At 34.7% G+C, this 14,230-nt stretch overlaps 1 protein-coding gene across 1 annotated transcript; it reads right to left on the reverse strand.

Moving 5' to 3' along the window:
* Nucleotides 1–939: 939 nt before the first annotated feature.
* On the reverse strand, nucleotides 940–13,848 carry TfIIFbeta (transcription factor TFIIFbeta). The gene is made up of 4 exons (XM_072532830.1): nucleotides 13,566–13,848; nucleotides 13,362–13,513; nucleotides 12,495–12,706; nucleotides 940–12,417 (listed from the first exon to the last, which is right to left on the reverse strand). Exons 1-4 carry the CDS (start codon nucleotides 13,709–13,711, stop codon nucleotides 12,127–12,129), a joined length of 801 nt encoding a protein of 266 aa, XP_072388931.1. The 5' UTR covers nucleotides 13,712–13,848; the 3' UTR covers nucleotides 940–12,126.
* Between the last annotated feature and the right edge of the window lie 382 nt (nucleotides 13,849–14,230).

The raw sequence follows: 14,230 nt of genomic DNA on the forward strand, positions 1-14,230 counted from the left end.
TTCAGATCTTATTTAGAAAACATCTTATTGTGTTGTAATCTCTCAAGAATTGGTTGTTAGATTTAACTATTGTTATGTGAAACAAAAGTAATACGAGACTGTTATTTCATTCTCATAATTACAGAAACATTAAACATATTTTTATGTTGAATAAACAATGAATACAATTTTATTACTATTTAGGGTAGGCGCGCACTTGGCCGAACCGGCCGGCAATGGGACGCTGAGCTACAGCCCGGAATGAAATATCGTAACGCGCATTTACCGGCAAAATCACACCAGCTCAGTTAGTGAATTTACGTATTTCATGGAAGATGGATCCATAATTTATTATCGTTAGTTTGTATTGTGAGGAAGAGAAACAACAAATTATACCTCCTAAAAGGAAGCTTAATCAATGGGTGCATGGAATTTGTAAAAGGCGAAACATGTGAATTTGCTACTTTATTTCCTGATTTAATAGATCACCAAGACAAATTTTATCAATACTTCAGAATGAGCTATGAAAAATATTAAGAACTTTTATCTATTGTAAAAACCGATCTCCCAAAACAAAATACAGCATTTAAAAATTCTATTCCGATAGGAGATGAACAGTTTAGGTTTATGCCAGGAAGGAAGATAACGGATGCCTTGTTTCCTTTAGGACAGTAAATATATAAGGGAAAATAGCTACACTTGGTATTTATAGATCTTGAGAAGGCGTAAGACACAGTTGATAGACAAGAGCTATGGAGATGTATGAGGGAGAAATGGGTTTCTCAGAAGTACTTACGGCTCTTGAAGAATATGTATTAGGGAGCGTGCACCAAAGTAAGGACTTATGTCGGATTGACTGAAAGTTTTCCAGTGACGGTTGATTTGCATCAAGGCTCTTCACTGAGTCCCTATCTGTTTTATTTTGATACGGATGAAGAATGGAAAGGTACCGGAACTTGATGAAATACCTACAGAACTGCTAAAGCTATTAGATGCAGAATAAATAAAAATAATAACTGAAATATTTAATGAAATATACAAGGCAGGAAAAATATAGAAAAATACTAATGAGCCATCTGCTGAAGCTGTTTTTAAAAGTCATCCACAAAAGAATTTACCGGAAATGCGAGGAACAAATTGCGCCCAATCAGTTTGGATTTGTGAACGCCGTTGGTACCAGAGAAGCTTTATTTAGCGTGCAGGTATTGTTTCAGAAAAGTAGAGATGTCAGCTGTGATGTTTTTGCATGCCTGATTGACTACAAGAAGGCTTTCGATAGAGTCAGGCATGAACAAATGATGGAAGTGCTGAAGAGAACAGGGATTGACGGAAGAGACCTAAAATGAATAGCTAACCTGTATTGGAATCAATCAGCGGTACTCCGAATAGATGGAGAATATACAGATCAGGTCAAAATCTTAAGGGGAGTGAGACAGGGGTGCATAATTTCACCACTGACATTCAATCTGTCCTCGGAGCACATTTTTGAAGAGGCTCTAAAAGATATTAATGAAGGCATCTCAATAAATGGAGTCAAGCTCAATAACCTGCGGTATGCAGATGATACAATAGTGTATTCCAATACCATAGGACTGCAAAATTTATGAACAAAATAACGGAAACAAGTATAACATACGTACTGGATATAGCAAAACCAAACACAAACCAAAAACACCAGCAAAACCAAGCTAACGATCATCAGCAAGGAAAACATAACTGGTGCAAATCTGTATGTGAACCAAATGAGAATTGAACGTGTCTCACAGTACAACTACTTGGAAACTATAATCAATGAGTCGTGGTACAATATCCAAGAGATTAAATGTCGAATCGGAAAGGCAAAAAGTGCATTCTTGACTATGAACTCTGTGTTCAAGAGCCATGACTTCACCCTAGAAACATATGCCTAGAAACAAAAATAAGGCTCCTTAAATGTTACGTGTACTCAGTGCTTCTGTACGGAGTAGAAACCTGGACATTGAAGGCGGAAACTCTTCATAACTTCAGGCTTTTGGGCTATGGTTATACAGAAGGATCCTGAAGATACCGTGGACAGACAAAGTCACCAATGAAGAAGCACTACGGAGGATGAACACAACCGCGGATTTGCTCAACATCGTGAAGGGCCGTAAGCTGCAGTACTTGGGACATATAATGAGAAATCAAGGCAGATATGAGCTACTCCAAAGCATTTTGCAAGGTAAAATTGAAGGAAAAAGGGCCCCAGGACGAAGAAGAATATCCTGCTTGCTAACCTGAGGGCATGGTATAGAAAGACCTCAACACAGCTATTCCGTATAGCAACCAACATAGTCATCATAGCCAGAATGATCGCCAACGTTCGGAACGGACAAGCACCCTAAGAAGAATGTGCTGACAGAGAAGGTGAGGGAGGGGCTCCTTGGTCAATGCTCTATGCGGATGATATCGTGTTAGTGAAGGAGAGCAAAAAATATTGGGTGAGAACTTGGAGGGTTGGAGAAGGGCTATTGAAGAGGGAGAACTTAAAGTTAGTAGCATGGAAATGGAGTAATATGTGATTGGGAGATACAGGAATGGTTGAGGACATCGAATTGCTTAAAGAAAAACTAGGATGAGTTGGAGAATTTAAAGACCTTGGCTTATACATAACGGAAAATGGGACACTAGATCGAGAAATGGGACATTAGATCGAGAAATTGCCCATAGGATATAAGTTGGCTGGTTTAACTGAAAGCGAAAGAGCGGGGTACTCTGTGATCGAAACATCGGGGAGGGGCCTAAAGGAAAGATATACAAGAGTGTGGTCAGGCTTTCGTTGGTGTAGGGCGATGAAGTGTATCCTGTAAAGAAAATTCAGGAAAATCAAATGCAGGTAGCTGAAATGAAAATGTTACGGTGGCTGTTGGGTAAGACTAGAATAGACAGGATCAGGAACGATTTGATTAGGGAAAGAGTCGGGGTGACTACAGTCTCAAAAAAGATTCAAGAACAAAGACTGCAATGGTTTCATCATGTTAAACGTAGAAATAAAAACTATGTGGGATGAAGGATACAGTTGTTAGAAGTTAATGAAAAGAGAGGTAGAATAAAACCGATGAGAAAATGGAAGGACTGTGTGCAGAGGACTTAGGAGAGAAAGGTTTAGATGAAGAAGCCCCGATGGACAGAAATGAGTGGCGACGAAGCGTAAGGAACAGCGCCTGAAAAGGAAAAAGCTGGGGAAGAAGAAGAAAAAGAAGATTCTACTGAAACCACTAGCCGCAAAAATATTCCATTTCGAGTTTTCGACGTAAGTCGCTGTGTTCCGTAAAGTGCGCGATGATTCATTCGAACACAAAGACATTAGTAATTGCCAATCGCCGTGGTGCGTTCCGTTGTTGGCCGGTTCGGTCAATCTTTATGCGCGCGTATATTTAAGCGAAGTTTTTTTTTATTAAGTTAAGGAATATTAAATCAATCACACGTTGCCACCTCTAGGTTTAATTCTTGGCATGGCAATCAAAAAATATATGTGCTAATAAATCTCTTAGTATCGAATATGTGAATATATTTTTATTTGATGTTTGTGTTCGTCCATCGTCCATTTTAATTTATTAATTTTAGAAATACTTTATTTTGAAAATATATATTTTTATAACGTCCTATACAACGGTATTGTATTTAAATGTTATGTACTGTAAATTGAATTTATGAATTACATATTTTACTACGTGAAACATGTTTTCAAATGTGGGTCAAAATGGATCTGAGTATATATTTTTGCACTGTATCTGATAAATTCTAAATATAGAATATCTAATTAAATAAATATTTACACTGCGCATCATTAAAAAGAAGGCACCTAAAATTTTGGGCATTTTTTAATGTTTGAGAACCCTACAAGAAATTGATTATCATTAGATGTTTGTGTAAGGTTTAAGAATATGTTCTAAAGCAGTATGCAACCATTTCTTGAATGACAAATGTCATTCTTCTGCCAAAATGATGATTTTAATGGAAAATTTGAAAAATTAACATTGTAAATTTTTTCTGTTTTCTTTATAAAAATTAGAATAAAGTCGTGATTTCTGATATTCTGTATAACCACCTCTATTTTTGAATTACACTCCTCATTCGACTTGGCATTGAATTTATTCAATTCTGGATGTTGTCCTAAGGAAAAGATTCCCATTCTTCTCAAGCTTAGACCAAATTACCTCAACCTTCTTCTCACTGTAGAAGTGCTTAATGTCCACCCGTGAGCATTTTGAAAACAGTTTTGGATTGCTCTAGCCGTAAAGAACCGATTTTGCAAAGAAGTGCGTTGTAAAGAACAGTCTCTTCTCTGGCCGTCGTGATTCTTCTCGCACCTGATCCTTGTCGTCGTTCGTGAGATCCAGTCTCTACTAATCGTTGGTATGTTTTTTGGACCATACAACGACTGACTTCAAGCTATCTGGCCACTTCTCTTTGACTCATTCCATTATCAATCAAAGTAACAATTTGAACAGATTTAGCCAATCTCTCACCCATAGTTTTAAATTTAAAATTTGCACAAGTTCACTCTTTGAACAACTGTACATTAACGAAAGCTTTTTGAAAAACAGAACAGCCATATTCCAAGAAAAACAACGTACAAACAGTGGCGGAGTCTAAGAGTGTTTCTGCATTGTGGGAGTTTATTTACAATACAATAAACTGCATAAACTTAATATTATTGAAAAATTTTTATAAAATTCTAGGTGGCCTCTTTTTAATGACGCACAGTGTATATATATATCCCAATTACCAACATATGGTATAGAGTAATACAACACAACTTTAAAAATACATTACATTATAAATTACTCCTCCTTCTGCATTCCTCCTTATTTATTGCCAAATTCCTTGATTCCGTCCATGTTATTCCTCTTCTTTCTGGGATACTTCCAAGTGTTTTATCCCTTTTTTATCATGGTCTTTCTTTTTTCGTTCGCTTTTGTATGTTTGTTTGCCATATTTTCTTCACTGGCCTTGTATCTTTTATTCTTTATAATTGACCCCACCAACTTATTTGTCGTTTTTCAACAAATTCTAGTGTTAAATCCTATGTGATCTCTAAGGCTTCTCTTACCTTGGTGTTTTGTATTTTGTCGATCTTAGTTACGCTTCTGACTTCTAAGATACTTCATTTCTATAGAAAGCGATAAATTTGACCTGTTATCGCTACCACGCTACACTGTAGATCAAATAAGAATATTTACAAAGAAAATTTATTTACGAGATATGAAGGATTTTTCCATACCATAGATTTTTCTATATCCAGTTTTCATCCAGATCTGGTCCAAACAAGTTTTTCTTTTTCCATTTCTACAACTCATAATATTTGTTAAGTTAACATTTTCTTTGACGAATCGTTAGCTTGATTTCATTGTGCAGCTTCTAGAAATTTGTTCTCTTAAAGTTGGACAAATCTGGAATCTCATTAACTACTGCAATACATACTTTGTCTATTATAGAGAGCTCATCTCAGAATCATTTATTTACTGTATCATACATATCTCTATATGCAGAGTGATTCTTTGGGAGTTTCAATAAGATGTTTTGGAGAAAGTTAACATAATATCTATAAATTTAGGAGCCAACTCCTTACATCAGGAACATTTCAACCTCATCAGCGCTTGCAGAAGACAATGGGAGAGCGATTCTCCATAGGAAGCACACCAAACGGCCTGTAACGATTAGAGACCGTCAGGCTTTGAACTGACCCGCAATACATGTACAACGCTAAACAGAATAAGAACAAGCAGCGATAGATGTGCTGACAGCCTATATAGATTGGGAACAGCCCTCACTCCTGATTGTGACTGTGGTGCGCAACGACAGACCGTCCGTCACATTGTTGAAGAATGCCCCGAAGACGATTCTCTGGAGTTTTCGATGAGTTCCAGAATCTTCTTCTTCTCGTAGCACTACAACCCGGGGTGAGTTTTGGCTGTCTGCACAACTTGCTTACATCTTGAACGGTCGTCCATAATAGTTGGTCAGTGGGTAGCCCCATTGTTCTTAGATCTGACCATATATTGTCTCTCCATCGTATTCGTGGACGTCCTAAGGGCATTCTTCCCGTGGGGGCTTCCTCCCATATTAGCTTGGCAAGGCGGTTATTGGCGAGTCTATGGACATGGCCAGCCCATCTTAGACGTTGGGATTTAATCTCTTGGACTATATCGCTCGCTCTATACATCTGCTTGACCTCAGCATTTGTTCTCATTCCGTATTGGTTGCTATTAATGTGATAAGATTTTTCTGAGGATTTTCCTCTCAAAATATCTAAGTTTTCTTTCAATTTCTTTGGTCAGGATCCACGTCTCACACCCATACATGAGCACTGGTCTCATCACCGTTTTATATATTTTAATCTTTGATGTTCGTGTTAGGCTTTTAGATTTAATAGTATTGTGAAGACTGTACATACATCTGTTTGCTGCCTGAATTCTTCCTTTAATCTCTTCCGCGATATCGTTATCTGCAGTGATTGTTTCTCCGAGATATTTAAAACTCTCCACTCTTTCAAAGTTATATGGGTCTATTGTAACATTTTGCCCTATTCTATCTCGTCCCTTTTGTCTGTTGATGCACATGTATTTGGTTTTCTCTTCGTTTACCCTTAAACCAGTTTTCTTTGCCTCTACCTCCAATTTATTAAAAGTCTCCTTCATATCGGTGACTGCGTTTCACACAATGTCAATGTTATCTGCGTATGCTAGTAGTAATTTTGGTCCATTTACTGTCAGTAATTCTGTTTTAAGTTGTGCTGCTCTTACTACTTTCTCCCGGATGATATTAAAGAGGAGAGGTGACAGTGCATCTCCTTGTTTCATTCCACTGCTTATGTCGAAAGATTCTGAGAGTTTGTTACCTATCCGTATTCTGGATCTACAGCTATTCACACATAACTTAACAATCTGGACAAGTTTTTTTGGAACTGAAAGTTCTGCCATTGCATTCCACATCTGATCCCTTTTAATGCTGTCGTACTGTTGCCGGAAATCTATTAAGAGATTATGGATAGTTCTATCCATAATTCTAACTAAAAGTTTTTGTAGATAAAATAATATTTGACTTAAAAGGTGATTCACTGTATATATTATGACATTATTAGAAAGAACTGTAATTGTTTTTTAGGTTTCATTAACTACTTAATTTTATCAGTTATTGAGATATTTAGTTTTAAATCAACTTTAGCTTTGGTCAACTTCCGGTTTAACTAAAAGCTGTAGGAGACTCTGAATCTTTTAGATTAATTGGGCATATCTAAAAACCTCTCATCGTAAATGTTCACATAGTAACTATGTCAAGTTTCTCTAAAACGTTCAATTGGAACTTCCAAAGAACCACCTTTATATTCTCATCTATTTAATAAGATCGTTAATTGTATCGAAAATATTCTTCTTCCTTGACTTTTCCTTTTCTTTGAAAATTACCTTTCTTAGGTCTTACTTTTGGCAACCCAAGTTTTTATCCACGCTGCATTTGCATGATATACAAAAAATACAGAGTCAAATATAAAATGGAACGTAGTCAATCACACAGTAGGGTACTACAGGAGTACCTACATAATCAACTATTATTAATTATTAAATTACTGATTAGATAAATAATTGACTGAACTAAATGTTCTTCTAACATAGACTAACTAAAAAATTTGGAGCATTTAGTGGGTGAATATTGAGTTACTTGTTAGTATAAATGCTATATTTATTATTTTTTTATTATATTACTTTTTAATCTCATATTATTTATCAAATACAGTGCAGCAGTGGATGAAATATATATTTTTTATAACGTATATATAAGGTAATTAAAAACTAATTAAATATTTTTCTGTTTAAAAGTGAAATTTGTTGTAATATTTTTTTTTTATTTGAAATTATATTTAATATTTTACTAAATGATTTATATTTGTATTCAATGCTGTTTTAGAAATATAAATTTTTGTTATATTTTTCTGCTGTAATGTTATTTCCTTTTTTTTTTCATGGAACCCGTCAGTTGTAAACTGATCGTACTACTACAGGCTTATTATACATCTATACCCATTCCGGTATTCTGAAACCCTGTACCAACTTGAACAGGTTAGTGGATTGGTACCATATATTTTTGGAGTCTCTTGGTTGTCTCCAAACAGTGTTTGCCGCAGCGATCTAATATCTCGTACATATTCCATTCCTTTATGATACCCTAGGGAAACGATTGGAGAAACCCTACGATTGGAAAAAAATATTGCACTTATTGAAGAAAATGTATATGCTATTTTCACTAAAGTGTGTGAAAGAATTGTAAGAGCTTCAAATTTAATGTTATATAATGCTAGCCAAAAGTCCCCTCCCCTTTGTATCTTTTGAACGGTTATACTTATAATAGTGAAATTTTAAGGGATGAAATAAAAGGACGTAAGCTTCTCAACTAGTTATAATAAATAGGTGACAGAATAGTCACAGATGACGTTACAGAGCCACTGTTACTGATAATTTTAAATAGGACCTTATGGCAAGTGATATGTCGTTTGAAAGGTATTGAACATTCCTATTCAGTCAAATCATACTAATTTTGTTTGGGTTTAAGTTGATTTTGATAAATAAAGTAAATAAATACTAAAATTTTAGGTAACTTCAAAAATCTTTTCCATCTTTTGATTTAATTAAAAATAGACTTGAAAAAGACGTAAGTAACAGAAAAAGGAGGAATATCTAAACCCCATTATGGGCTTAGGAAAGGGAAATCTGCAATAGACGCAGTGGGAAGAGTAATGGAAATAGCAGCCACATGTAGAAATAGGTGGTTGGTGGCCTTCAATCTAGAAATCAAGAATGCCTTTAATTGTGTAAGCTGGAAAACAATAATAAATATATTAAGAAACTTAGGAATCCCTGAAAGGAATACTTGACAAAAAGACAAATAAGCATAGCAAAGGGCAACCTAATGGAGACATTGGCAGGTGTACTGCAGAGTTCGGTTCTCGGACCGCTGTTGTGGAAAATCTTATCTGATCAAAAAACTGAAGCACTAACAAGATAGTAGGATAATGCAGAAAAAAGACCATTTTATATGCTTCACCAATATGGCATCAAGTACTAAACAAACAAAAGTATAAATTAATATTGAAAAAAAAAAACAAAGAAAAACTTTGTTTAGGGTCGTCCGCGTATACTGGATGACCTCAACTGTAACTCTACAGGTCATACCAATTTACCTACAGGCAAAAGAAAGATCGAGAACATACGGCAAGAATTAGCCAGAAAAAGCATTATCCCCGATGTGGAGGAGTGGATCAATTGCAATTACACGAGTACGAATTACTTCTTTATACAATTCCTAACGGGCCGTGGATCGTTTAGACCCTATCTCGAAAGAATAGGCAAAGCAACAGATGTTAACTGTGCGGACTGTGATGTTAATGACACAGCCGAGCATTGTGTATTTGAATGTAATAGGTTTGGGATGACCTCCTCGGAGCTGTTTCGCAGAGCAGTCAACAAAACCATGATAGCCTTGATGATCGCCAACATCCGGACCGGATAAGGCACTGAAGAAAAATGTTCAATGAAGATAGAGCCGAAATGTACGCCAAAGGTTCGGTGACCAAATTAGGCATATTCAGAGCACAGCACAAGACATAATGACGGTTATGGGAAGGGTAAAAATTATTTTATGGATGTTTTGAATGTAATAACAAAAATTATAATAAGAAATTCTAGAAAGAGAAAGACAAATGTAAATTAAATATAATATATAAATATACAGATAAATAAAAAAAGGGATATGGGAGGCTGTGCGTGCGATTGAAAGGGTACCATGGATACAACCGGGGACAAGACCCCCCAAAAGGGAAAATGCGTTCGTATGTACTCTATCTAACCTGAATACAACCTGATACAACTTATATATAGGCAAATATATTAAGAACAACAAGAAAGAAAAGCCCCTACACAGTGATATATACAAACTTAAATTTGACGACTGCTCAAAAACTCACGAAAACCGTGAATCTCTTTAGCAATTTTTTTTCAACAGCATATTCAAGTGAAATAGTGAATTCAGTTTCAACATTCATAAAAAATGGTAATTTAATAATGTGCCCTAAATTTACACTTTAGGTCCTAATAATACACATACTCAATATTTTGTTAAAGCAGTGTGCTAACTCATTATCAAGGCCTCTGTTGGAGATCTTTAATATGACAATGACACAAGGTCCGACTGTGGAAGGAAAGTTTTATTATGACTATTTTCAAGTCTGGAAAGAAAAAGAATATAATGAACTATAAGTAGAGGGATTTATTTGCAATCTTCTGTTCGTAAGATTTTTGATAGTTTGGTGAGTTCTTATCTAACTTTTCTGGGGACAAGAAATTCCTGGGACATGAAATTATGATTGGCAGGGATAACCAGACTCATGAACTGAAGAGAAGAATCGGCCTTGGGTGGGCAGCATTTGGAAAACTGAGAGAAACTTTTAAAAGTGAGCTGCCCACATGCCTAAAGAGAAAGGTATTTGATCAGTGCGTCCTCCCAGTCTTGACGTACGGAGTAGAAACACTTACCTTAATAAAAGCAGCAGCTACCAAACTGAGAGTCACGCAGAGAAGAATGGAGCGGTCCATGTTAGGAATAACTCTGCGAGACAGAATAACCAACGAAGACATCAGGAGAAGAACCGGAGTGACTGACATCATCGAGAAGATAGCCAGACTAAAATGGAGATGGACAGGACACATAGCCAGAATGACAGATGGGCGATGGACAAAGAGGTTATTGGAATGGAGGCCAAGGGAAGACAAGAGAAGCGTCGGTCGACCACCTACAAGATGGACTGACGATTTAAGAAGACTCGATAAAAACTGGATGAGAGCGGCGCAAGATAGACGGGGTTGGAAACATGAGGAAGAGGCCTATGTTCAGCAGTGGACTCTTGAGGCTGGATGATGATGATATCTAACTTTTCAATGTAGCCGGATGATCGTAAAAGCAAGCAGCATGTGTTAAAAACTTACATCCGTCAAACTTGTAGAAACTTTAACAAACGCCTAGTAGAACACAAAATACCTTAAGCTATCTTTATTAGGATCTATTTCTTTATCTATTACAATAATTATACAGTGATGCTTTAGTGAAGATCTTTTCTTTTTTTTAAAAAAGAATTGTGAATGTAGACAACGAAAATATGTAATTTAGAGTCTTTAAAAGGGGATCAAGCGTGAATTCAGTTATTGAGGGGATTGTGTTTACTGCTAGACGGCTTTCTTTACCCATTTTCAACGTTTTCTGGATTGTATAAGACCGCCTTCTCTGAGTTTTGGTTTGATATATTTCTTTTTGTTAAGACCAGTCCTAATATGGATTAATGAAATTTTCATTTTTGCTCTCCACATATAAAACTATCGATATTTTAATTTTTTATATAGTTATAGTTGTATACTAAGTATTCGTTTGGTTGAAAACTGTTGTTGATGTTTGAATAAAGAAACCTTACGTTATGAGCCATTATCTTGTAATATTGTGAGACCTTTCGGTGGTATAGTTGGTTTTTCCAGATCGAACATGAATAAATCCCTAGTCGATTTCTGCTAAATACAAGGGTAGTATCAATATTATAATATAGATGTACAAATCTCATTTTTAGTTTAATTATAATTTCTTGTTGATTGCTATTTTTAGGATTATTTGATTTGATAGTAGATATATGTTTCTATACTATGATCATATATGTCACTGAATAATTCATTCTGCTTATAGCAGTAATTTCTGATGAAGTTCAGGGGATTTTTTGTTCATTGACTTAATAATGCATGCATTAGGAATTCCTTTGATAGGTTTTGTTGGTCTGTTAGGATGTTTAGGTGACCATGCTTGATCTCTTGGTGGTCTTCATCATTGTGTGACAAAAATTTCTCAGGAAGAGGACAGGTGCACATTTGTGCTTGATGTTTTCCTTGGCATTTCCTACAGCTTATTAACGAGGTGCAGTTTTCTCTGTAGTGTGGGTATATAATAAACATTTGGAACATGCGATAGGAGAAGGATAGGATTCAGTTAAATTTAAAAAATATTTCTAAAAAATGATATTTTATTTAAACTCTGTACTTATGTGACACAAAAAATTATAGATATTAAACAATTCAAAAATAAATAATATTCATATTTTCAATCATCATCGGACTCCTCCTTTTTTGCTTCAGCTTCAGTATCTTGCTTGTAATGCCTATACTCAGGTTTAAGTTCCCACATGTTTTTATGAGGATTCTTTAAATTATAGTTGCAGACTTCTTTTAAAATCTCTTTTAAATATGTGATGGGCTGCTTAGTAATTTTTACTAAATCCTTTATGTTATAATACTGGTGCTTTTCAAAAGCTGCAAATAGCATATCCAAAACAGCTTCTTTGTCATCACGAGCCTTTTTACCTTCAGCTTTCTTCCTTTCCATGTACTCAATCTAGAAATAAAAATGCAAAATATTAATTCATGTATTTTATGCTAATAAGATCTTCATAGTAATACTAAAAAACTTACATTATTTTTATGATCAGATACTGGCTTGTATGTTTGTACAACCCTATCTAACTGTTTCACTTGACGAACTGGTAGTGAAGCTTTCCTAATAGACTCTAACTTTAACTTCATATAACAATTATCTGCATATGGCCTGCATTCCAATTTTTGCACTATTTTGCCTTCCATGTGTAGCTTCTCAGTCTCAGGTACCACAGAATCGATATTAGTTGCTAAAAATTATAAAAAGATTATTTAAATCTAACATTATTTTTTTAAATTTTGCCATGTCTGAAATTTATTTCAACTGTTTATTTTTTTTATATAAAAAAAAGTAAAAAGCCTATAGTCAAAAAATATCTAGATGTAAGAGGTTGTAAAGGTGTTTTTGGTTTCCAAAGTTTGCAAAAGTTTTTTGGTTAATTTGAACTGTTTTCTTGTGGCCCATTTAAGTTTCAAATATGGATTTTATACTTTCACAAATTATTGTCTACTAAAGTCTTCACTAAACTAAACTAACAATTAAATATAACTAATTACTAGAAACTAAGATACAACTAGTAAAATGGAAACTGATATGTTAACAGATTTGCTGTCGAAACAAACTGAACAAAGGACAATATGAGAATGAAATTGACCGGCCATAATTATTAAATATTAAATGGGATTAAGCCACAATTGGTTGTAATGAAAATAACATTTTATATTTGTAAGATTATAATCAATCTACATATACAATATGTAATTATTAGGATAAATAATACAACTCTTCAAACAGAAACTTTTGTATTGTATTGTTGACTTATAACTCTTGTCAAAATAACTACCTCTACCCTATGTGTCCATATTGTGTATAATTGGAAATGTGAGATCAAATCTTCAACTTACGTATAACATGTGAAAAAACACCCAAAGTTTGTTGAGTAACTGTAGATACATCTAATCTATGATCCTTTGGAATACTTTCTTGTCCAGGCTCGTTCAAATTAAGAATTGCTGAAGATAATGTAAGAGAAACTTGAGCCTTTTGTCCTACAGGTCTAAAATTAAATAATTACAGGAGTTTATTTGTCTAAAATATTTATTACTCACTTGCTAATTTTTAGTTTACCCACTTCCATATCTCCAGAAGCTTTTTCCCATCGTTCTGAAACATATTTTGGAACTTTAACTAGCCAAACACCTCTGTTGGCATTTGATAAATCCAAATCTCGGTCAATATGAGTATCTTTAGACATTTTATTTACATTAGTTGAAATACATATAATTAAACTGATTACACAAATATCTGCATCTACAAAAATATGTTTTGCAAACGTTAAAATTTTCCAATAAAATTAAGGACTTCGTTTATCGTTTGTCATTGTCACCTATATGTCATTCTCTTCTTCTTTTGAATTTTTTAATAAACCTTCGAAAAGTGAAGCTAGTTTCGATGTGACCGCAGGCTACTGATTTTTCAGTAGATCTACTGATTTCAACTTCAATTTACTGATTTACTGTTTTATTCAAACACTATATCGATCTACTAAAAAATATGTAATGATATTATCATGTTCAAAAAGTGATTATTATATCAGTGTTCAATTATAAATTTTGAAAAAATCTTTATTGATATGTATCCATTATTCTCAATCTACTAAAGAAATAAAATATGACCTGACAACATTTCTGGTGCCGGTTTGGCTTCGCTTCAGTCAAATCCATACGATTACGCGTCTCCTCTCTTTCCTTGTCTAACGTCCCGATAAAGATAG

The sequence above is a fragment of the Diabrotica undecimpunctata genome, chromosome 5 (assembly GCF_040954645.1).
Source record: "Diabrotica undecimpunctata isolate CICGRU chromosome 5, icDiaUnde3, whole genome shotgun sequence".
NCBI classification, from domain to species: Eukaryota; Metazoa; Arthropoda; class Insecta; order Coleoptera; family Chrysomelidae; genus Diabrotica; species Diabrotica undecimpunctata.